The 27,167-nt window shown below is 34.1% G+C and overlaps 1 protein-coding gene across 1 annotated transcript in view; it reads right to left on the reverse strand.

The window, feature by feature from the left end:
• LOC149788414 (stabilin-2-like) overlaps nt 1–27,167 on the reverse strand; it is a 495,609-nt gene that overhangs the window by 47,092 nt on the left and 421,350 nt on the right. The window contains exons 28-32 of the mRNA XM_089974375.1: nt 25,733–25,831; nt 18,461–18,562; nt 11,795–11,887; nt 2,730–2,861; nt 1,461–1,589 (exon numbers count right to left, since the gene is read on the reverse strand). Of these exons, the coding sequence (XP_089830501.1) occupies nt 1,461–1,589; nt 2,730–2,861; nt 11,795–11,887; nt 18,461–18,562; nt 25,733–25,831 (555 nt within the window). The remainder of the gene's footprint in view (nt 1–1,460; nt 1,590–2,729; nt 2,862–11,794; nt 11,888–18,460; nt 18,563–25,732; nt 25,832–27,167) is intronic.

Consider the following 27,167-nt stretch of genomic DNA (forward strand, 5'->3'; position numbering starts at 1 on the left):
TTTGAGTATGCCCTGCAACCACTACTCTACAGTTCTCACAATATTTCACTTTCTGGCATATATTTTAGGTTTGGTCTCACTAGAGCGCATCCAATTTGAGCACTGCTTAGAGGGGCGCTGATTTTTTTTTCTTTCTCATTAGGGCTAATCCCATTAGGGCACAAAAAAATCTCACTAGAGCGCATTCACAATAGGGTGTGGAGAAAAAATTAAGTTCAACAAGATTGAATTGCCATCACGTTTAATGTTATATATATATTATAATATGTACAAAAATGGCGGTCTCATCACTATTAGAAAATAATTACAAGACAGAAACCAGAGAACCATCAATACACATAATTTCTACAACTATTATACCTTACACCAGTTTATTCTTTTTTGTATGCAAATAAACAAGTAGATAAAAAATCTACTTACAGCAATTCATGACGAGCAGGCATGTTCCGCCGTTACACGACTGCAAATCACTGTAGGACAAGAAGTGGTACATCCAAACAAGAAATATTTGGACATTGAAAAACGCATTCAGAGACTGATGGTAATGTACAATGATGGGAGCATTGATGCTATTGAACTGATAACTGGCATTAGCTATATTCTGAATCAACCCATTTAAAATAAATATAAAGTTACAGTTAACAAACGTGTTTTTCATTCCGAATCAACCCATTTAAAATAAATATAAAGTTACAGTTAACAAATGTGTTTTTCATTGTTCGCGCTCTAGTGATACTAGTTCTTCGCGCCCTCATGGGATGCCCCCTAATAAGATTAGCTCTAGTAGGACAAAAATATTTTTTGTGCTTTAGTGTGATAAGCTCTAATGGTTTGCGCTCTAATGAGATGTTACCATATTTTATGTGCTTGAGGTTCAATCTTTGCTTAAAAAAATACCAAAAACTGGGATTTAAGTCAGACATATTCTGTACTTGTTTAAATAAAGCTGTGAATTAGCAAAAATGCTATTAAAAATGTACCAAATTTCTCTAGTTTTTTCCATAACCTTGTTATCAAACATGAATTTTCCTATATCTACACTTGTATGGAGATTAAAATACCTTTACTGGCCTTTCTGTTGGTGAAATTTGATGAAAATCTACCCAAGTGAACTATTTTAATTTTACTGCAAGCATCTTGTTAACATTTTAACCTTCAAAAACTGAGTTTCACACTCTCCTGCACTGGAATGATGTGGAGGTCACAATGAGCCATATACATGTGGCAGCTGATATTTACTGAATGCCAACAACCAACATAGGCATTTTGATATTCTTCATTAAACAACTTATTTTTACACTGAAGATTTAACCCTGTGCAAAATACAAAACTGAAATGGAACCTCACTGTTAGAGAAAGGACACCTCTACCTGTTATTTCAAATGAGACAAAAGTTGATGTAAATGTACTCAGGCACATGAATTCTCTGCATTAGTCCGGTAACTTTCATCATTACTTACATAAGTAGTATTCATAACTTCTACATCACACCATTGTAAAATGGGATGAAGAATGCCATCCAGTCCATTCACGAGGCCACCGTAAGTAAATATATCTGGCTCAATGACAGGCACAGAATTCACTAGTACCTATAATATAAAAAGACATGGGCATTATGTATGATTTAGAAACTGTACTATGATGCATGTTTATGAGATTCATCCAGGACCCTTGGTGATGGCCGTAAGTCAGCATCTCAATACAAAACATCGTACATCCATAATTCTTGATTTTAGCAAAATATCTCACCTCCAACAAACCTGTTATAAGAGGTCTATTTTCCCCCTTAAAACGGGCCTAGGACCCATTTCCAATCAGCCAAGGAAATTTCCTTTGCATTTGACTTTAAAAATACTCTCACTGTCAGTTGTCTTAATATTAATTAAAAAGAGATTTACACACACTAGCTCCTTGGCTGTGTTACATTAAGTCAAATTTTTACATTTAACTAAAATTTTATATCCCTGCCTCTAGTATGGGGGTGGGGGGAACATATTGTAATCCACATGTCTGTCGATCTATTCACAGACTAGATATTATTGTTAACACAACTAGTCAATCACGTCATCACAGACAGTATTACTGTAAATATACTACACAGAAACCAAAGTGTGAAAAAATGGAACAAATTTAATTTTTCAACAACAATTTTGCATGCACAGGAGGGACAGGAGACACCACTCAACTTGGGAGAACCACCCTCCTGTCTGGGAGGTAACAATGATAGAACTATATCAGACCATTTTAATTGGATCCACAGCCTTATCTATGGATGGCTGTAGCATCAAATGTACTCTTATAAGTCATGTCCTACTGTAAACTGCACAAACCCTAATCTGCAGGCACATTATACACTGGCAGATCGGGGTCTTTGCAGTTTGTCAGGAGTATTTAATAGAACAAGTAACAGAGACCCTAATATGCAGGCACATTATGCACTGGCAGATCTGGATCTCTGCAGTTTGTAAGGAGTATTCAATAGAAAAAGTAATAGAGACTCTAATCTGCAGGCACATTATACACTGGCAGATCTGGGTCTATGCAGTTTATCAGGAGTATTTAATAGAACAAGTAACAGAGACGCTAATCTACAAGCACATTATGCTACAGCAAATCAGGATTTGTTGTTTGTAGTTTGACTCAACTAATAAGGGAGTACATATGGTATGCAGTATGACTTTACACTAAGGAAGCAAAGATGAAGTCCTGCAATAAATTATCAGGCTCACTTGGTTTTCATCGATGATATTGAATTTCAGTAGATGATCACTTCCAAGAATGGTCTGCTCTATTTGTCCATCGTCCACTGAGGCCATCATCATCATCTTGGGCAGAACATAAAACTTGAGAAACTCTTTAGTCTGTAATCAGACAAGTGTGTATATTACCAACAATGTATTTATTTGTAATGTGTTTAGCAAAGTGTACAAGACTAATGGAATGTGTTATATGGACATGTTTTGCATTGACAAGAAATCCAAATAGAGGCTGTGCTTTCTATGTGAAGGAATTTGGTTTTTCTGCATTTCTATTTAGCAAACAGTGGAGAAATGAAACTGAATTATATATGTTATCCATGTAGTAGAACAAAAGAGAGAATATTTTGTTTTTAACAAGAGTACCATGAATGACACATTATACACCTGTCCAATTCTAATAGTCCTCCATGTGGGCTCAAACAATACATGGTTGACTGGGAATTATTAATCAATTAGTCTCAGTGAGTAAAGACTTGATGGGAAAGGCATGACTACAACCTTGCCAAATCAGCTGGAAGGGGAGGAGGTGTGTGTGTGTGTGATTAGGATTTTTAATGTAGCTTCAACAATTTTTCAGTCATATTGCTACGATGTATGCAGTGTGGCAGTTTATAGTGATGTCTAGTACTGGGGCATCATGCCGCAGACACGTAGCATGATGTCCCACCCAGTCACATTATCCTGACACTAGGCCGACCAGTCCTAACACTAATTTCTTAATGCTGAACGCCAAGACATAGCTGGGGTTTGAGGTTTGACCCCACGACCTCCCACTTCTGAGGCAGACATTCTAACCACTAGGCCACCAGAGTGGTGCAAGAGGAAGTGTAAAACAGTTTCATATGCCTACATATGCTTGACTTTTCTCTTCCCTAGTTATCAATTTTTTTTCAAAAACAAGGTGTTTACTCATTAACATGAATCGCCATGCCAACAGGAGCACATTTGGAATAACATAAACTTGTATGGAGGAAAATATCAGAGACAATCAACCACAAGTATTAGTTCAGATTGACCTCCTTTTTGTATATCTGAGTTATTCTCCTTTAGATTCATTCAAATATTGTAGGTGAACTAGAATCCAAAATATGTAGCAAACAGATTAGCTGAGAATACAAAAGTCCTTCAATCACAAAAATGATGTTACTGTGACCTAGTTTGGTATGGTTGAGTTACTCTCCTTGAAATGCTTCCACATTGTGTCCAAGATATTGAGGATGTGACAAATAGATAACTAATTATACAAAAGTCCCTTAAGCATGAAAATGAGGTTACAATGACCAAGTTTTATATAGTAGAATTACTCACCCTGATATGCATAAACATTGCAGTATTTAAAGGTCCTTGTGATATTGGGTCCAAGACATTGATGCACAAAAGAATTAGTCTGGATAAGGGTTGAGTTACTTGTATTGAGATGCATCTATATAAAAAAATTACTACAAGTGCTGGTGAAATAGGGTCCAATATATTGAGGGTACAACTAGTGAACAACTGAAAATATAAAATCACTAAAGTGTGCAAATTAGGACATGGTGACCTAGTTCTGGTATGGATGAATTATTTTTCTTGAGATGCATCCACATGATAATTTTCATGTGTACCCTGGGGGGGGGGGGTGAAATAGGGTCTGAGATATAGAGTAACAAGGGCAATATGATCTCCTAACTTTACTGGTGAGTATATAAAAATTAGTTTGTATAAATTCCTGCTTAATGGAAACCAAAATGTGTGCATTTCAATAAAATTGGTGTGCACACTTGTATGTATGTATAGGGTTTAATAACAGATCAGCACAATCCTGGCTATATGAGGTCAAGTAAGTTTATTTGTGTCAACACAAGACATGAAGTCAGATTTTGATATAAACTAAACTCTTTCTTAAAGTCCAAAACCTCAACTAAAACATCCATGGGCAAAAAGTCTGAATCCATTATTTGCCTTTTACTGCAGGAAGATATATTAGGCCTGTTCAATATTTCAAACATGCTAAGAGTGGTGGTGGTGGGTGGTAGCATTTCAGTAAAGGTAATTTTACCATTACGAATCTTAGTACTGGCCATACAGAGGAAAGGGACTAAACCATGTCACTCTGGAGGGGGTTCACCACCAAACATCTGGCTTACCCATAACTGTAGGATGAATGGTTTTGGTAAGTTGATTTTATTACAAATTTCAAAGAAAAAGAAATTAATACTGGAAAAAAAATTCAACTAATAAAAGCAGCAAAGAGACTAAGAAAGGAATCTTGTCACTATTACACTGGTTTTGATTTAAAAACAACTGTGAAAGTAAGACAGTCCAAGTTTGTAGAATCAAAACTTACTGTGCTTCTTAAATATAATGTATGGAATGACATAATAATTACATAATGACATCATTGATATACACCACTCCCTCAATAACTTGTGCCCTGATAACTCGTGAACCAACCTATAATACATGGTCAGGCATGGATCCCATTTTTAAATTAGAAAATACCCCAAAACTGACACCTATTTGTTGAACTTGAAGAAAATCGTGATCAAAATTGGTAATGGAAACTTTGATATATTGCTCATTTTATCATCGAAAACGGTATATCGGACCTGAAAATTTTAATCAACACTATGAAATATCAACTTTAAAAAGAAGTCATAAACTTTGTTACATTTTCTTTTCAAACGACATTCTTAGTACACCGTAATTAACGATATTCAAGGAAATTTTGATCAATGAAAATGTCACTTATGCCTAGTGGAGACAGTACTTTAATATATAAATACCAATTAAATATTTTTTTATTAACTGAAATTTCTGTTCTAGTTCTATCTTTTAGTTCCTTTTAAGTGTAATCATCATAAGTGCAATGTGTCCTCTTGTAATTACACGTAAAACAGCTATGTCTGCGAGCATTTCTCTGAGAATCTAATTAAGTGCCCACTTTGTTTTGATAGTGTACTAGCGGAAACATTTGTTGTATTGTTGCACTAAATAAAAAGTGGGCCTCCTTTTCTATTATCACGTTAATTGTGTCATTTGAAGCAAAGGAGGTGGAATTAACAAAAAAGTTAAAAGGCATACAAATCCTGTTTGCTTAAGAACCAGCAGCCCCAGTAGTATGTTGGGTAACTCATTTCAATTGATCAATCAAACACTGTTATAAATGTTATTGTGTAAGTAATCTCATTAAGCTACCTTAAATTAACCTACTCAATCATAACTGATTAAAGATAGCAAGGCAACCAAGCGAAATGAGTACTTTGTAATATAAAGAGCTTTGTTTCACAGATGCAGACAATTGTGTGGAAAATGAGTTTCAGAATTATCATATTCGCATGTAGAAATATCCTCAAGGATGATAAGAAGTTCCACTGTTACTTGCAATATCTTACTAATTGAACAATTAAAAAATTGGGTTTCAACGTAGACGATGGTCTCACAAATGTTGCTATTTTTTTTAAAATAAAAAGAAATCTTGTTTGGTAGTGTATCAACAGTTAGTCTGGTTTCCTGCTTGGAAGAACCATTTTATTGGAAAATACTACCCACAACACTCCTGAAACCAGACTAATCAACAAAACAAAAAGCTGTGACATAATACACAAATGTTTTTGAGCACCATGTTGGTTGTGGAAACCAGTTGGAATCATGTTAACAATCTTTCAGATGTTGGACATTTTAAAAATAAATGTAATTTATACAGAATAACGAACAGCTTCTTTGGAAAAAGAGCTTTATTGACAATTATTCTTGATGCAATTGTATAACGAGAATTCAGTCATTAAACAGCCTAGTACCCCCCCTCCCTCCAAACCCTGTGACTCTCTGAATGCTAGTGGATATTTTGGAGGTTCCTCGGTAACTTGTGCTCTCGCTTAAAGTGCAGTCTGTGTTTTTGGACCACGATGTGAGCAAGTTATCGAGGGAGAGGTGTAATGTCACTTTTTACCAAGGTGTATCAGAGCATTAAATAATTTTGGAGATAATGGATGTAAAATGGTGTGGTTGTCATATTAAATAATGATACAAAAACATTCTTATACAGTTTTAATATTCACATTAACAACTCCATGAAAATAAATTACAACATCAATGAAAATTATACAAGATATTTGTAAATCTCCAGCACTTAACAACTTACCTTAAACTGTGTTTTAACTGAAAAACTTAACCAACCAACATACTGTTTTCTTTGCATATCTGATTTAGGAGTCTATGCTGTTCAAAACATGCAAATTTGATAAAAACTTTAATAATCATTTACCTATTATTCTATGGACAATTATTGGTAATATACATTATCTAGTACTTTTCTAAAGTAATGATATTTAATTAGTGATTCATTTAAGAGAAGCACAATGAACATCAACCTTTACATTCTAAAGTGATTCTGAACTGCTTGGTCCTTTAGTCATGTAAAAAATAGAAATCTTTAAATTACAATATTCCAACACTTCATGCTGGTATGTTCCTTGCAGTGTGTTTTTCCAATAACAGTATGATGCATTACTGTGAAGAAAATGTTTATCACCACAGTTGTTTAGTTTATCTCTCTGCTTAGCAGGATATGAATCATAGGCAATGTTAAAGTTGAAAAATTCAGTTATTTTGTTTCCAAACAGAAATGTTCCCTAAATTTTGATTAACTATTAATATTTCAGTAATTCTGATCTAAACACATTGCATGGATGCAACATCATGATAATAAAATGCTGACAAACTATACAGACAGTGCAGTCATTAGCTTCAGAAAATGGATATTATAAGCCATGAGAATGTTATTCCTTTCTATTGTCCCTAATGATAATCTGAAAAATCTTTTATGAATTCTCAGCTGAAAATGTTCTAGATGTGAATCAGTTATTCTAACTGAAAATGCTTTTCTAACTAAAATTAAACAACTAAAAATATGACATACATGTAATTTAAGACAAGATTACACTGTGCTGAAAATAGCATTAAACCCCATAACAACAACAAACACTATATGCACATGACTAAATGTAATAGGCTCCAGCAGATCTGGGATCACACCTAACCAATCCTGCTTATGGTATATCCAATCAAATGATCTTCCCAGTCAACCATAGTTAAAACTAATCATGTTCTTGTATGTTAACCATGCTTTTAATTTATTTAACTGACACTGCAGGACATATTGAATCACAGATCAAATTCACGAATATAAATATCCAGGATCAGATTTGCAAGTAGAAATTTCCATTGTAAAATGTGATCATGTTTGATTGAGCATGAGTTAAATGAAAACTATGTCACAAGGTGACCACTTGAGTGGCCTAGTGGTTATTGCATCCATCTTAGATGCAAGAGTTTGCAGTTCAAACCCTGGCTGAGTCATACCAAAGGCTTATAAAAATGGTACTAACAGCTGCCTCGCTAGGTGCTCAGCATTAAGAGGTTAGTGTTAGGACTGGTTGGCCTGATGTCAGGATAATGTGACTGGGTGGGACATGGCATCATGCCCCAGTGCTAGAATATCACTATAAGCTGCCACAGTTCAGACATCGTAGCAAAATAAATGAAAAATTGTTAAAGCTATGCAAAAAATCCAAATCACACCTCACACACACATTGTCATGAAGCTGTGGCACACAAATCAAAGTGAAAAAAGTGTAAGCACAAATTTAAACACTTGGCACAGAAAACTCAGATTGCCAGAAAACTGAACTGTTTACCACAAATGTGCCAGAAAATACCTTGGTCCCCTCTGAACAAGATTACATACCAAACGTGTGCCACAACCTAACCTTAGTCTGAGACCAAAACAAAGTAAATGTCATAATTGCTGTGACCTTGTTGTTGTTGTTGTAGGGTTTAACGCCATTTTTCAGCACATGATAGGCTATACATGGCGGCCAGCATTAATGGTGGAGGAAGAACCCGGGAAAACCCCGGAAAGAACCACCGACCCTCGAGAAGCTACTGGCAAGCTTTCTCACATACCCACATTGGCCGAACCTACACAGACAGAGGCGAGATGGCAGTGATCCATAATGGAGAGCGCTTTAGACCACTCAGCCACACAGGGCACCTTACTGTGACATAAATTGATGTGCTGGACATGTATCACAAATTGATCTTTTTATTTCACTGAAATGAGAGCCTCAGGATTTTAAATTTCTTAACTTATAATTGTGAAACCAATAATTAAAACAAATAACAAGTTCATATATTTTGTGGTCAATGATAAGTAATTTTTTGGAAACAAAATTTTAAAAGGTGTATGAGGATTAAATATACAGTAATCTTACATCATTTTATATATTTTCTAATTATCTTCAGCAATTTTGATACTTTCTAATTTGAAAATTTTAGGCTGGAAATGTCAATAACTCTCTTGCATGGAATAGTAGTTAGTAGTAGTAGTAAATTGCCAGCACAATGCTAGATACTGTATATGATGCAAATTAAAAATAAAATTCTCAAAATTTAAATATAAATAATTCTTTAAAAAATTGGAAGCTAAAGTTTTCCAAAAAACCATCAACATGAGGTACTACATGATAAAAGATAAAAAGAAAAAATGCTTAGACAAAAAAATGTAATATCCTTAAAACATGCTGCCACATTTTCTTTACATACCACCACATTTTCTTTACATACCGCCACATTTTCTTTACATATACTGCATTCTTTGGAAACGCCAAGAGTTTCTTTGGTGCTCCATGATCACAAAGCTACGGTTATTCACTTAGTTCAAATTACAAAACTTCTTGTCACAGGGTGGAAGTTGACACTTGACAAGAATATCAGCGTATGCACTCAGGTCATGGTTCATCCTACAGGAGGCATGCACAACTGGGAATGTGTGTCTGATATGTCAATGGCACATTACAACATCTATATAATTTGTTCTAAATGATAGGTGCCACTCATCAATTATGAATTTCATGTTACAAAGTTTGTGGAGTTTTCATTATAGATATTCTGCCCAATATGAAGAACATCGTGATTTATATGAGGTCAGTTAGACAATGATATAAGGGAAGGAGTATGTAATTCCTACTATATTAGGGAAGAGACTCAACCCTATACAAGTCATAATGAGATTAGGATATACAAGTACCCAGCCCTTTGAGGGTGGGATACAGTGTGATAACTTAGTTGCTCCCTTAAAGTAACAACATTCTGATAAGGAGTGTGAAAAATAAATGTGGACAAGGATACAAATTTAACATCGAGATTTAAATTCCGCTAACTGAAAGATTGCAATGTAGCAAAACTCTAGTAAAAGACAATTTTTCTAAGGCTACTTGGGTACATGTACATTAAGATGGGATTTTTGAAAATGATGATTGTTATTCCACATGAGTATGATGGGTACAAAGGCAGACCATGTCCTGTTGACAAGTCTCCACTCTATGGGAAGATGTATTCACATTAAGCACAATAAAGGGTACCAGTAGGTTATGAAATATGGATTGGGTAGTATTCCTGCTATTGAAGTTCAAGGTTGATGGTCAAAATTAGGGCCAACAGATTTATTCTTCTCCACAATTCGGAAAGAGCATTAAGCATCAAGAAAAAGTTCTGGACCATGGTTAGAAGCACATCCAAACAGATGTTAGAGTTTGAAAATTTGAACCCCAATTACTCTGACTTTGTCTCCTATTTAGGCATAAGTATAACTGAACCTCAGAAGTATCCATCTGTTTGATCTGCAGGAGAGTAGAAGTCCTTGACATATAATGACCATTGAGTTCTGACACTAATTCATTTCTCTCCATTGTTGATTCTGGGATTCTAAATGGTGATTGAGGATATGCTGCCCCAAGGTGTACCCATATCCTGAGAAAGATTCAGACAATGTGGCATGCCCCAAGGTGTACCCATATCCTGGGAAAGATTCTGACGATGTGGTATGCCCCAAGGTGTACCCATATCCTGGGAAAGATTCAGACAATGTGGTATGCCCCAAGGTGTACCCATATCCTGGGAAAGATTCTGACAACATGGTATGCCCCAAGCCATACCCATATCCTGGGAATGATTCAGACAATGTGGTACCTGCTTTATATTGAAAATTTCTGTCTTTGAAAAAAATGGATAAAAAGTTAGGCAGGGCCTCTTACACCTAGACTGAATAGGTTGTTCATTAAATTTTCAACTGGTGTCATCAGCTTTCTTCAAGTCAAAAAGATAACTCCTATAGTGTTTTTTTTTAGGATGCTTAAAGTCCATCTATATGGTCTTCTCTAGAATCCACATTTAACTTCTGACAGTAGTATGTTGGACTCAAGACACCTGAGCTGCTCTGTTGTTTATGATTCATTCTATGATTTTGCAAATACAGCATGTTAGTGACATGGGATGAAAGATGGAAGGGTTGGTATCGTCCTACCAAGGCTAATATATAGGTATCACTGTTTCTTCTCACCATGTCAGTAGGAAGTCACAAGTGTCCCAAATTTTACTGAATAGGTTTAGTAGTATACCATGAGCCGTATCAGGTTTCAGAAGTTTTTAGTGGATATCATGTAGTTCTGCTGAAAGATCATGGTCTCAGTCAAGACTGTCATAGTTCTTGGGATGAAGGATTGAAGTAACTGTAATCTGAATCATTGGCAGGCTTGAAATTTACAAAGATACAAGATACATACTGCCTTTCTGTGACCCTGACCATGAGAAAGGTAAGTGACTTTAGTGTGTACACACAATCTTGTCATGATATTTATTTGGGCAAAGTTTCACGAAAGCGTCTTCACCTATTACAAAGTTATGGGACAGACAAGCAACTATTAATGGATAACAGACATATAGATGGATGCGCAAGTAGATGGATAATGCCACAACACAACGAACTTACAATGAAAGTATAGAAAACAAAAATTTATAAAATAAAATGAACTTTCATAGCATTGTCACAATGTATAAAACTGAATACATCATTCTAAACAGACTTCATATGATATTCTGATATATTTAATCAAATGTCCCTGCATAAATTCATGAATATGTAGGCATAATTTATTAAAATCTCATGTATAAGTATTACAAATAAAATGAGATTAAAAAAATACACCAGCACATACCACAGTCCTATTTAGTGCCTCCATGGCTTTGTTATTAGGAGCAAACAGAGTATATCCTTCCAAATCTTCTAATTCAGTTAAGATTCCTTTTTTCTGAAATTAGAGGATGATAAGCAACAACTATAAAATCTGAAAATAAAGATATATATAAAAAAAAAATGAGAATACATTTTAATATATACAAGAACAGACAATTGTATGTATTGGTACTGAAATTAATACTTAATTCGCATAAAATAATTCCCAAGAAAATGCAGAAGCTCATACATCTGTTTCATATGTATCCCATAACATTACATGTAGCACCATATTCCAAACAGTGCAAAATCGCATATATTACATGTAGCACCATATTCCAAACAGTGCAAAATCCCATAATATTACATGTAGCACCATATTTCAAACAGGGCAAATCCCATAATATTACATGTAGCACCACATTCCAAACAGGGCAAATCCCATATTATTACATGTAGCACCACATTCCAAACAGGGCAAATCCCATAATGTTATATGCAACACCATAAACCAAACATAGCAAAATCTTAAAATGTATAAAACCATTAGGGTAAACAATTTCATGACTTTTGTACTTAACAGAGAATTGCAACTTCAAATAGAAGACACATCATTTCAAAAGAGGTTGAGCTGAAGCTTGTTATGCAAGTCAAAGGTTCTATTTATAACTTGGGTATCTGTGAAACTTTCCTTTCCAATATGATGATAAAAAACCCACATATAATGGATTAGGCTTGGAAAGATGCAACAGATAAATTCAAAAGGAGGATGTGTGATGATGTATATATCCAAAGTCGTAAATTTTTCAAACACATGCTGAATATGTTTAAAACATTTAGTCTGAAATAAATTTTCCATGTTCCTGAGTAAATTTTCATACGTGAGCTGAATATGTTTAAAACATTTGGTTTGAAATCAATTTTCCATGTTCCAGACCGATTTTATAATTTGTTATGTCTACAAATCTCCAAATAGATTTCGACCGGATAGATACAAATTGAAATATAAATTGCTTAAACTATAAACATTTGATCAAAATATTGAAATTAATTATTGCTGACTTCTTGAAGACCCCACAATGAAAGTTACTATATTCAAATGCCTTTGTAAAGTCAGGTAAACAACACCTGTCACATTTCCTTTATTCATTTAATCTAAGCAAGTGTCAAAGTGTCAGTGATTTTTGTGAGAGCCGTTTGACAAGAATACTCTTTGTGTAAAAGATTATTATCATTTAGGTATGAGTAAACAAGGTTAGCAATATGATTTGCAAAAACTTTAGATGTTAAACTGAAATTAGCTACCATAATAGTTACTGGAATTATCCTTAATGCCACTCTTATAAATGGGTGTTTCTATAGTGCATGTAAACAGGTCTGCAAATATATTTGTCTTAATTTTAGTCCTGTGGCTTTATTTTTATTTACATTTAGGTAAATTGGTGTTCGACATACATGTGTTACTGTTAATATCTTTCATTTATTTTGTAACAGTACCTGCAAATTGCAGTCAAGATAGGGGGGCTTTGTTAGCCTTTACCTCACAAGTTTAGCCTGATTTTCTTCTATTGCTTGCTTGTATAATAATTCTTTTCTGCCTTCTAAAATTATGTGTCTTTCCTTGTTTCTCCAGTGTTTATTATTTTCCCACATCTTTCCATGTGTGAAACTTGTCTCAAAAATGTCTGACATTATTGATCTCAGGGGTAAGCCAACTAAGGTTATTGTTGCTTTACACACCTATATTTTTAAGGGTGTATAAGCAGTTACATCTTAAAGAAAAAAGTGGTACCATTTTTCATGAGCAGAATTACAGTCTGTTTTCTTCTCAATTTCATTGAAAGATTCATTAGATCAGAGGAAAGATTCTTAGGAAAAATCTCTTCTTTGAAGTTTGTGAAGTTACATTATTTCAATCGGATCTACCTTATATTGTAATTCTGGTACATATCTATTGATGCATACAATGTAACAATGACATAATTGTAAACTCTGGTACTTTTATTTCACATGTATTTTTTTGTCCATTGATTTTAATATGGTTTGTTAGTGTCTCTAATTTAGGAGTGACTCAAGTTGCACAAGAAAAGAAATGTTCCGAATTGTGTAATTCAAAGCATTTTAGCAGCTTTTTTCTAATATTACACTGCTCAACAAAATTAAGAAATATTTCCATCCTGATGTCAAAATCCTATATTTTAATGCATAGTGAACTAATGCTAGATTATTGCCTTAAAATGTACGGTGAAAACTGTTCCAGTGCGACTCCAACAGAATATTAAAATTACAAACAAATATTAGCATGAATACAATTTTTTACATAAATGTGAATGTACATTCAGAACCCCCTGTTAAAAAAAATAGAAGTTGGAAGGATACTGAAAAAAGAACTGCATCAATGCAGGTTAATCCTTTACCTCAGAGAGCATAGTGACGAAGTGCATCATGCTATAAATAGAACACCTGTTACCTAGTCGACCCCATACGCATAGGCCTGTCTGTGAACTGTTAAGCAATGTAGCGTATGTTACGTTTAACAGCAATTTTCACCATTTTACATTTTTGGTACACATCTATTATATGTGGAAAAATTTAAGAGTAAAGTCTGATTGTTATAGCTGTGTAATTATTTTTCACAGAAGAATTTTTTATGTGCTTTAAAATCTTGAGAGAACTCATTCACTGTCACATCAGTGAGGCCGCATGACCAACCGTAGCTGCCATTTCCCATACTCGAAATTTACATGTTTTTCATCTGTGTCTACATCACTAAGTCATCTGAATTTGATAAGTTATAAAAACTAATTGTTCAGTACATCAATATCATAGCCTTTACCTAAGTTATTGAATCTTTCATAGTTGTGATTCTAATCGTGTATGTACTGAACGAAATCCGCGATCGCCATTTTGTAGAGTGGAGATTACGACCCAGTTACTTTAAATATCGACCAGCGCATAAACAGCGACCACATGATCAGATGTAATTGTCATTCGCAGAAATGAATGTAGTATCTAATAGGGGGTTTTCCCCAAAGGTGGTGCTACAAAAACCAGCTCAAAATGGCCGATATTTACAGTAGGCATCAAAAGGCAAATGGAGTAGAGGCATCAAAAGGCGCTTCCATGCGAATGGAGTAGAGGCGTCCCAAGACGCTTGCATGAGGTAAAGGGTTAAAGTAAAGGTGTTTCAGTATATAAAAGTCTAAATGAAAATGCACAGCAATATCTGTATGACATGTTTATCCAGATAGTCTAGTTTTGCACTACACTCTGTAGAAAGTGGAAGTCTCTTGCTAGCAAAATATAGCAATTCAAGAAGAGCCTTTGTGTTTCTTGTCTGGCACAGCTTATTATCTCACTGCTTTGAATATGTGTTGAATCAGAACTCTTTCTCAACTTGTGTTACATAATCTGTATACAGTATAGAAGTAAAATGTAGAGAAGGCATTAAGGGAGAATAGCGTTAAGTAAAGATGAACAACGTGGTCTGTAACTCTTAGACGTTGTCTGAAAATAGTGAAAATCCAACTTGTAGCTTGGTTCATCTTAGATGTAAAGCTTCATTCCAACATTTCATTTTGAACCCATCAAGTCTTTTCTAAGTTATTAAGCAGAAACAAGCTCTGATGCAATTGATGTATAAAGCTCAAACAGGCCATAATGCCATCAAATTTTGTTGTAAAAATTCAACCTGAAATGTCTTTCTAATGTAAAGTCACATACCAAATCTTGGCTTGACTGCATCAAATCCTTCCAAGGAGTGCAATTCAACTCAATTCACAAAGAACAGAACAGAATGAGACTGATGATATATGTAACTTTCCCACATGTAACATTCCCACATGTAGCATTCCCACATGTAACTTTCCCAAATGTAACATTCCCACATGTAGCATTCCCACATGTAACATTCCCACATGTAACATTTCCACATGTAACATTCCCACATGTAACTTTCCCACATGTAACATTCCCACATGTAACATGTAACATTCCCACATGTAACTTTCCCACATGTAACATGGGAGTAGAGATGATGGCTCTGTTCCTGATTATGTGACTATCATGGTTATGGACAACTTAACTTCTTCTTCCTATCATTCCTTTCTTTAATCATCGTGTAACAATCTGTTAAATCTGGCAGATGAGAACACATGTCAAAACTAAATTTATTTCTGTCATGATACAATTTTACTAATAATCACAGATCTTATTTATGTAAAAATAAGTCTACAGCAAAGAACCATGTCATTATGTTTTTCTCAATTACTTTTACCCCCTCCAATTACACATATATTCATAAGTTTCACTACCACCTTCACTCTTTCAGAAATATGCAGAAATGATTTCTGTACTTTCTACAAATTTTCAGATGACAAAAATATAATTTCTTTTTTCCAAACAAGAATATTCTATTCAGTGCCTAAAAATCTGAAGCCCAAGCAACAATATTAGTCTATCCCTTGATTCACATAGCAAGATGTTCATTAAGAAACACAGCAAGGTATTTGCCCTTTACATTAATGAAAAACAAAATACTTGCCTAGTTTCATCAAATTTCAGTCAACAATAAGATGCAAATCAAAATTAAAAGACAACTTCACACCTGAAGCAAAACAACCCACGTTGTAATGTCTTATCATCTTCTTTGCCCATTAAATTGAAAATAAATTAATCATAAGATTTGTCGCAAAATTTATCATATAAAAACCAGGATCAAAAAAGGATGAAACTTTGATTGTGATTTTCCATATAATTAAAGCGGAAGTGTTTTTTTTAATTTTTGTTTTTTATAAGTTGGAGCTGGTCGTAAATATTAATACAACAGAATCAAGGAAACAACTCCAGTTTGTTTGGTCCCGTAATGACACTCATACAAGATTCCTATTATTATTTCAAACAAAATATAAAGACCTGCTTTTCTTTATAAGTTATACTTTAACAACAAATTATTACTTACTAAAACAAATTATTATATACATAACAAGTACATGAATGGGTCCAGATATTAGCATGATCTACAATGGAAGTGTTAAACATAATTTTCTAGTAAAAGACTGACTTTTAATATTTTGTTTCTTTTAATAAAGTCTGACATATTCAAAAGTTTTCATTATTAAAAGTTTTTTGTCTTTACAGGTGAATAATACAGTTTCAAACATTTCATTTCCTATATCTGTGTAAGCAAGAAAATGAATTGTGAAATGTCGTTCTCCCAATTTTTGATAACTAGAATCACACTTGTAACTTGTCCAGGCTTTTTCCAATAATCAGGAAGACATTCTTCCTCTTTCTTACCAATCTCACAGTCCATTGTGTAGGAAAGTAAAGCACAAAGTGTGGGGGATGTAAAAAGAGTAAACTTAAAGTTACACATCTCCATCAATAACTTGCATCCAATAGGGACCCAAAAACCATAGACCACATTATAAGCAAGGGCACAAGTTACTGAGGGCCTCAAAATATAATAAAGGGGACATCATCCTGCTGGACAGTGAGAAAACCTGGAGGGGGTGCAGTGATATTTAAGGACTGAATACAAGTTTTATAATTCTGATGGGAATAATTGTCAATAACAAGCATTTCCTAATGAATGGTTTTTTTTTAATTGCTTTTCGAGGCACACAACCTCTGAAAGCTTGTTCAAATTACTCACCAACAACAGGCATGCTTTTCCAAAATAGATATACAAAAAAAATGAGTGAATTCTTAAGAGATTTACAGTTTTTGATTTAAACCAAATTTGGGTCTAAATCACTGAGTCTTGGTTATAATCAGGAAGACATCACAACATATGTGCAAATACAAGTCAAGAAACTCATAATTCACTTTTTATTTAAGTATTGTTAAATCATTTGAGACCCTGTTGACCTAATCTCATCTCTCAAGACCCTGTTGACATATTCTTGTCTCTTGAGATCCTGTTGACATATTCTTGTCTCTTGAGACCCTGTTGACATATTCTTGTCTCTTGAGACCCTGTTGACATATTCTTGTCTCTTGAGACCCTTTTGACTTTTTCTCATCTCTTCAAACCATGTTGACCTATTCTCATCTCTTGAGATCCTGTTTACCTATTCTCATCTCTTGAGATGCTGTTGACTTTTTCTCATACCTTGAGACACTGTTGATCTATTCTCATCTCTGGAGACCCTGTTTACCTATTCTCTTCTCTTGAGATCCTGCTTACCTATTCTCATTCTCTTGCGACACTCTTGACCTATTCTCATTTCTTGCAACCCTGTTTAGCTATGCTCATCTCTTGAGATGCTGTTGGCCTATTCTCATCCCTAGAGAAGCTGTATAACTATTCTCATCTCTTGCAACCCTGTTTAGCTATTCTCATCCCTATAGACCATGCTGTCCTATTCACATCTTTTAACTTGTATAGCAACTTTTGACATCATTATGCAAAAGATCAGTCATATATATAATTAAGTCAAAATATTAAACAGAGATTTCATTTTTTCAAGCCTGTCATGTGATTTAGCTCTAAAGTAAACAACTTTAGCACTGAGCTCAATCTTGCAACCTTTCCATTAACCTCAACCTAGGGTTTGGACAGACATAGACAGATGGACTGGCATGCCAAAGTGATCACGTTTTATGCTTCTGCCAAGGTGGTTTGACGAGAATCGTATCAATTTACCTGCAGCCAGCTCCCAAATATGCTGTAGTCAGATGATTCTTTAAAAAACTCCTTTAGTTCAGGATATTCATCTGGGGATGGAGGGTAGAATGGCTCCAGAACCTGAAATGAAAGTCCATAGAAAGCCCTACATTTCTTTGTCATTAAAACTAATGTGCTTCATAGAGAAAGTCTGTTAATTCTAAAAAATACTTGTCAGGAAAGCTAATTGGAAAGGTTCATTAAATTCTCTAAATACTTGCCAGGGAAGAAAATAAAATCAACTGACCAGTAGCCCAAGACAAAGTTGAAATGCTTGCTTAGCAAATTTTCTGCTACTTGTCCAAAGTTTTATTGAGAGTATAAAAAATATCCGGATTCTTATGCCATTTCATGAAAAATATATATCTGGTATCTACATCAGTTTCTTGATTTTTCCAATAGGCCTGTTCGCTTAAATTTGGAGAATGTGTGTGTGTGTGTGTGATTATGATTTTTAATGTAGCTTTAACAATTTTTCAGTCATATCGCTACAATGTATGCAGTGTGACAGCTTATAGTGATGTCTAGCACTGGGGCATCATTCCGCAGACATGTAGCATGATGTCCCACCCAGTCACATTATCCTGACACCAGGCCAACCAGTCCTAACATTAACCTCTTAATACTGAGTGCCTAGCGAGGGAGCTGTTATTACCATTTTTGTAAGTCTTTGGTATGACTTGGCCAGGGATCGAACCCATGACCTCCCACTTCCGATGCAGATGCTCTAACCACTAGGCCACTGGAGCGGTAAATTTTGCAGAAACAAAATGAGGCAAGCAATTTTATTTTCTATATTAGCAATGTCATATCATAAATTAGGTGAGTTTTTCTTTCAAAGAGTAATAGAACAGTGCTTAAGACAAAAATTTCCAGACAAATGAACATTCAGGAAATTATTATTTTCAATGAACTGTTTTAAGAATCTCTTACTTGACAATGTTGATGCCAAATGCAGACCTCACCTATAAAATCTGAGATTTAATTGACAAAAAAGACCTTTTAATTCAATGCCTCCATCTCCTTACCATAATGTTTCTTCATTTTAGTGTGATCTAAGTTAAGAATTAAAGCCTTGGATCAATTGCACTTATTAGTTTCCTTCATAATAAATGAGCACTGAGGAATACTTCTTTCTTCCAAAATGCAAGCAGTGTTCTGCACTGAACAGCACATTTAAATTCAGACAATTATTATTATTTTGATGCTTACTTCCAATGTGATATGATATTTCTATTTACTTCCAATGTGATGTGATATTTCTATTTACTTTCAATGTGATGTGATATTTCTATTTACTTCCAATGTGATGTGATATTTCTATTTACTTCCAATGTGATATGATATTTATATTTACTTCAAATGTGATGTGATAATTCCAAGTAGCATATTAACTGCCTTCCACAATAAAATTAATTAAATATTTTTGGTACTCCTGGCAGTATTCATGCTGGCAGTGACATGTATAGACTTTGTAAGCATACTATCCCTTGATAACTTGCAACAATGGTGTCCAAAATACAAAAACAGACTACAGCAAAAGCAAGAGTGTGAATTAGTATATATACTTGCTAATAAGTCGTCAAACTGCACACTACAAAGACCCTGATCTGCTGTAGCATAATGCACCTGCCTATCAGGGGTCTATGTTGTTTGTTCTACTGATTGCTCTTAACAAACTGCATGGACCCAGATCTGCTGGTATATTATATGCTGTCAAATCTGGGTTTGTGCAGTTTCCAGTTGGACTAGTCTTATAAGCAGTGCGTACATTACTGATAAACTTCTGTGAATTAAGAGAGAGATGGAAATTGTCGGAACAATGGCTTTGTTTTTTTTTCTTTAAATGGTTGAATAGTTATTTTATCATTCAGAATAATTGAAAATACATTTCTTTTTCTAATGAAATTATTTGTATCTTTTAATTAAATTTCTTCCAAGATAATCAATAATCATTAAAAACAACAGGTAGAGAGGTTTCATAACAAAATGAAATTTTAAAAAATTGTTTATTATGTCACTGCTTTTAGCTGTTAATGTGGACACATTCTAGTGTTACTAATGATTTAGAACATAACTGAATTCTTTTTACTAAAAGGATTGATTTTTATTTACAAAAACAAAATAACTGAAACTCAGTTTTTAGCATTATTCAATTAGTAAAATATTGATGCTATGATTTCATTTGCTATTCATTTTAGAATTTCTGCTCTTCCTTGGGCAAACCTGGGAGTGCCAACTCTGGAATTTTAAGTTCACTACATACTTTTGATCTAGCATCCCCATAATGAATCATGTCTATGATGCTAAACACGACATGTACTGACATGCCTTCTGCTTGATTCAATTGCTGTCCAATGATCACGTCTATGATGCTAAACACGACATGTACTAACATGCCTTCTGCTTGACTCAATTGCTGTCCAATGATCATGTCTATGATGCTAAACACGACATGTACTGACATGCCTTCTGCTCGATTCAATTGCTGTCCAATAATCATGTCTATGATGCTAAACACGACATGTACTGACATGCCTTCTGCTTGATTCAATTGCTGTCCAATATTCATGTCTATGATGCTAAACACGACATGTACTGACATGCCTTCTGCTTGATTCAATTGCTGTCCAATAATCATGTCCATGATGATAAACACGACATATACTGACATGCCTTCTGCTTGATTCAATTGCTGTCCAATGATCATGTCTATGATGTTAAACATGACATGTAATGACATGCCTTCTGATTGTTTCAATTGCTGTCCAATGATCAGGATAAACCAGTGGTTAATAGTTAATATTATAAACCTTAATGACATTACTCACAAAATAATATTAAAAACAGTGTTTAACTTGTCTAATGAAATGAGTTGACCTGGCACACAATTGTAACCACTAACTCTTAGACAGGCAGGATTTGCATGCCTTATAACAATTTTATTCTATCCCTTCTACTGGATTTGATACAAAAGACACAATTCATTTGATAATACAAAGCAGATCTCATTTTAATTGGTTGTAACAATACAAGAAACACTTCTGCAATTCACATATCAGAACACAGTGACCACCTAATTAAGTTCTCATGGAAATTGCAAGGACATTGCTCTGACAGTTGATTGGCACTTTTCACACTTGAATAGAAGAAAGCATATTACATTTATGATGATTACATTAAAACTGATCAAACTATAAAACTGTACTTGATTAGACTTATTTAATTTGTATTTATTTCCTAAAGTGTTGCTCCCAATAGTAATTACTGTATTTGCTGGCCTACACACTGATGCAGAGTGCATGTCAAATTGGCAAATTTTGCAAATTTTCCATCCTTCATCCATATATAAATCAATGCTGAGTATAAGACAAAGCCAGATCGATTCTTTAACTTCATCTTTATCACTTCATTCAACAGAATCATAAATTTTATCTTATAAGTAACTTAATAAGTTTTCAGGGCAGCATCATTAAATGTAGCTAAAAGTACCTTATTCTTTTCACACAAAGTGTTTTAAACAAATTATATATCTTACGCTATGTTTAATGATGCTGATCAGAAAATTTACAGAGTTACAGATAGGATAAAATCTGCGATGCTGTGTGGAATGAAACTATAGCAACCTCCAGTTTAATGAATATTAATTGTATCACTATATACTATTTCAGGTTACTATCAATATGGAAATTGCACCACTGATGCTAAAATGCTTCTACAGTTTTGCTTTGGAGTGAGAGAGAGAGAAAGAGCACATGTATTCCATCACATTTTTCTTCTTGCACCTCATGATAAAAATAAAATATGCCCCAAAGTGACAGAGAGATTTCAGCCATTTTTCATGTTATGTTGTACCTTACTGCCCCTGTTTAGCTGAAGCTTTTGTCAAGGAGAGAAAACAGGAATAAATTAAATGGTAAATGGAAGCTATTAAAATACATATAATACCCCTTCAATTTCAAAATTTAAATATTCATAATACTGTATTTATATCTATATAGGCTCCATTTAGGTTAAATCCCAAGAATGACCATATCGCATGGTGTGGAATTTTCTTTGCAAGTACAACAACCTCTCCATTCTCAACAAATATGATTATCCTAACTGGCAAGCACACTTACACTTCCTGTAGTTAGGTAGCATTTTGTTTCGATTTTGCTCATGCAGGTTGTAACTTTACATTGCTGACATTTCTTTTGGCGAGTACAAAAGGTGTCATTGGTTGTGAAACTTACAGGAGTTAAAGCAACTGACATTTCCTTTCATTACATGACATCATATTCACAATACACTATGGGTTGTCTCATTCCCTATTAGTAGCCTCACTAATTTGATCTGGTCTGCTGAATCTTGCCCTCTAACATGTCTTAGCTTGGATGACCTGACAACAGCTGTAGCATATTTAATTAGCATGTAAATAACACTACCAAGCCATGCTGGTTTGTGGGACAATGGATAGCTTAACTGTTCAGTAGCATTATTTGATAATGGAATAGAGTATTGTCCTCATACATGAGTAAGATCACAATTGGCAGGAAACTAAACAATACAGATTACACTGACCTGAAACCTCTCTCTCTCTCTCTCTCTCTCTCTCAAATTCGCAAGGTGCAAAGAAGAAAAATGTGATAGAATACCTGTCTTTATCATAGTTATGCAGTTTCTAACATCTATTATAATGCACATATACAAATCAAATATAAAAAGTATGTTACTTTTGCATGCTGCTGTAGTGCAATTACATTTGATTTAAATGAATTTAATACTGATGATCACAGAAATATTTTAAAATCCTTCTTAATGTCAGGTCCTATATTTTGTACATAATCTTCTCCCACAAAACAGTGATTACTTTTACACATTAATTTTTATACTTTTGGAGACAAATTTTTACAAACAAAACAAATGACATAAAATAAAGTGATTTGAATGACATAATCCATACACAAGTTGATTCTGAGTATAAGATGAAAGCCACATTTTCTAATTAAAAAGTATTGACTTATAGGTTGGCAAATATGGTGCCAAAATTTTCATTGTTCAATATTTCATTGTACATGTATGCTGTCATTTATACTATATTGAGAGTTCTTTTGTAAAGAAAATTAAACAAGAGATAAAATTTCTTAGTAAAAGTTGCAATACGTAAAATAATTTGTGATCTTCTCATTAACTTAAATTGTAAAATTTTGATTCAATCTGTTATTTTAGGAGTTAATGTGTGGTTGGCCAAAAATATGCCGACTTGCACATGAAAAATCTAGTTGATTATATACATACATGTGATTCTACTGATGGTAGGGCAAACATACCATTTTAAAAAACATCTATCAAATATGTTATTTTATATTTGAAATCTACTGATTAAAAAAATATAATAGATTTCAAAAACATTTTGCCCACCCATATGTATGTGTTTTATCCATACATTACAGAATCCAGTCAGAACTAGTCTAGTGTTCCACCAATGCAATGTGTACCAAGTCATCCAATTATAAACATTTACTCAGCAGCTAAACATGTACACACAAGCTATAAACTGATTACCTTACTGTTATTATTTGGATAATTTAAGGCCTAAAGCAGGATATATATTATGGTGTTATAAGTAATAATGAGATAAATGGTGGTCCATGATGGCTTGAAAGACTTTAATTACAAATCAGCTGAATTTTGAGGGAGACGATATAAAACAGACTGACCAAAAACTGATATAGGTATAAACACTTTGGTCAATAATCTGATTTATTGTCTTAATTGTAACTGTGTTTGCCAATAAGTTTTAAGAGGAATATTTGAGGGTAGCTAATACCCTTTTTGTCAACTCATGTCAAATTGCGGAAACATGCACTTTCTCCCAATGCTAAACAGCTACATGTACTAAGAAATATAATGAGTTTTAAGTGGTACAGGAGAGTATGAATGTTATTAGTGGTCACTATGCAGTGAGAACTTGAAGGAAATAAAAAATACTTTTGTGCATTTTATGAAATAAAAGATATATACAACTCTTCCTTTTCATTTAATTGACCATACCCTGATGGATACTCATTGTTGCTTACCATACCAGTGATGCATACTAATTGTTGCTTACCATACCCTGATGGATACTAATTGTTGCTTACCATACCCTGATGGATACTAATTGTTGCTTACCATATTATGATGGATACTAATTGTTCCTTACCATACCCTGATGGATATGAATTGTTGCTTACCATATTATGATGTTTACTAATTCTTGCTTACCATACCCTCATGGATACTAATTGTTGCTTACCATATTATGATGGATACTAATTGTTGCTTACCATACCCTGATGGATACTAATTGTTGCTTACCACACCCTGATGGATATGAATTGTTGCTTACCATATCAGTGATGCATACTAATTCTTGCTTACCATATTATGATGGATACTAATTCTTGCTTGCCATATCCTGATGGATATGAATTGTTGCTTACCATACCCTGATGGATACGAATTGTTGCTTACCATACCAGTGATGCATACTGATTCTTGCTTACCATATTATGATGGATACTAATTCTTGCTTACCACACCCTGATGGATACAAATTGTTGCTTACCATACCCTGATGGATATGAATTGTTGCTTACCATATTATGATGGATACTAATTGTTGCTTACCATATTATGATGGATACTAATTGTTGCTTACCATACCCTGATGGATACTAATTGTTGCTTACCATACCCTGATGGATACTAATTCTTGCTTACCATATTATGATGGATACTATTTGTTGCTTACCATATTATGATGGATACTAATTCTTGCTTACCATACCCTGATGGATATGAATTGTTGCTTACCATACCCTGATGCATACTAATTCTTGTTTACCATACCAGTGATGCATACTAATTCGTGCTTACCATATTATGATGGATACTAATTGTTGCTTACCATACCCTGATGGATACTAATTGTTGCTTACCATACCCTGATGGATACAAATTGTTGTTTGATTATAATATTAAGGCAAACAATGCTCTTTTTTGTTTCCAATCAAAATTATTTTGATAAAAACTGATTTCAAAGGCAACAGACCAATCTAAATTTTGAAATCAAATGATTTGATAGCCTGGTTTTACCACTGATTCGATATGGTTTATTGTCACAATTTGCCCTAACTTGCAAGCATGCATCTAATAGATATTTCCAAGACATACTGTACTCTCATATGTTTCTTCTTTTATGTCTAAAAACTTCTTTATAATTACCTTATTAATTATGTTGAGATATCCATTGATGGCCAGAATATCAGCTTCGATCACTGTGGCACGGTCGGTGTCAGAATAACGGGCAGCCAAACTTATACCCTGTGTAATTATAATGTGGTATGAAAAGACAATATTGCATCAAGGATCATAACAAAATTAACCATTCATACATTAAAATATAAGACATTGACAAAAATAATACTAGATTCAATAACTTGGCATTTACTATTAGGAATAATTTAATAAAACAACTGGAAGATTAATTAAAGATCAAGTTTATTTTAATTGCAGTTGTAATAGGTGAGTGACATTCTATTTCATCTGTGGCTATCTGCAATAATATTGTCTAAGTTTTTTAAATAAATATGCATATACTTGCTTAACCAGCAAACCCAAATAACATTTTCTCAAAAGCTGACCAAACATGACCTTTCAGGCTGTTTGAGTATGTCAATTATAATTTATCTTCATATCAATCGCTTAATGATTGATAAAAATGGCACTTTCTGTATTGTACCCTTGTTTCATTGTGCTGTTGATGACATTTTTTGCTCATGTACAATTATGAACAGCAAGGAAATCCAGAGGTAAAAAGGAGCAAAGTAAATTTTTTGCCTATGGCTTGCAATGTTGACAATCGATGCCTGTTGCCACATACTGGGATGGTGGGTGGCTAGGGTTCAGAGAATATTTCTTTATGTGACTTGGGACCCATATTTTTCTGCAATGATATGGTGGTCTTATTAACGGGGTAAACTGTCATAAGGGACATGAAAGTACACTTTACCCCTTTGATGTAGTCTTTAATAAGCATACACACATCTCTAATGTCAAAACTCTAATGCACATGTTCCACTACCAGAAAGCCAAATGGGTAATCTGATAACAATTTTCTTGAAATTTACTACCATGCATCCTAGGTAACATTTAATGTTAAATCAATCTTAAAAAATGGAGCTTATATGTGTGTTTTTTCAGCAGGACTTAAGGATGGGGGACAGAATGCACCTACAAAAGTGAAGAGCTTACAACATGGCCAAAGAGATCTAACTCTTCGAGTACGTACATAACTTGATGGGTACAAAATTATGCACATTGTCAGTGAGTTTTTATTACATGGGCTAATGTGTTGGAGAATTTGGTGAAATCTTGTGGAAAGTGCATTAAAAATACAAAAAGATCTATCTGAACTGATAATACCAAGTGAATTTCCAAGTTTATCATGGCAGAGAGTTACACTGAATTGCTGAAATTAAATGGACAAACATATGTCACAGTAACAGAATACACTGCTCAAAACAATGAAATTGCAAAACTGCAGTGAAGAGCTCACAACATGGCCAAAGGGAGCTAACTCTTAAAGTATGCACAAAACCTGATGGATACATAGTTGTGCACATTGTCAGTGTGTGTTAGATGAGCTTTAACATCAAGA

This window comes from Sinohyriopsis cumingii, chromosome 11 (assembly GCF_028554795.1).
Source record: "Sinohyriopsis cumingii isolate HCF-2022 chromosome 11, ASM2855479v2, whole genome shotgun sequence".
In the NCBI taxonomy this organism is placed as follows: Eukaryota; Metazoa; Mollusca; class Bivalvia; order Unionida; family Unionidae; genus Sinohyriopsis; species Sinohyriopsis cumingii.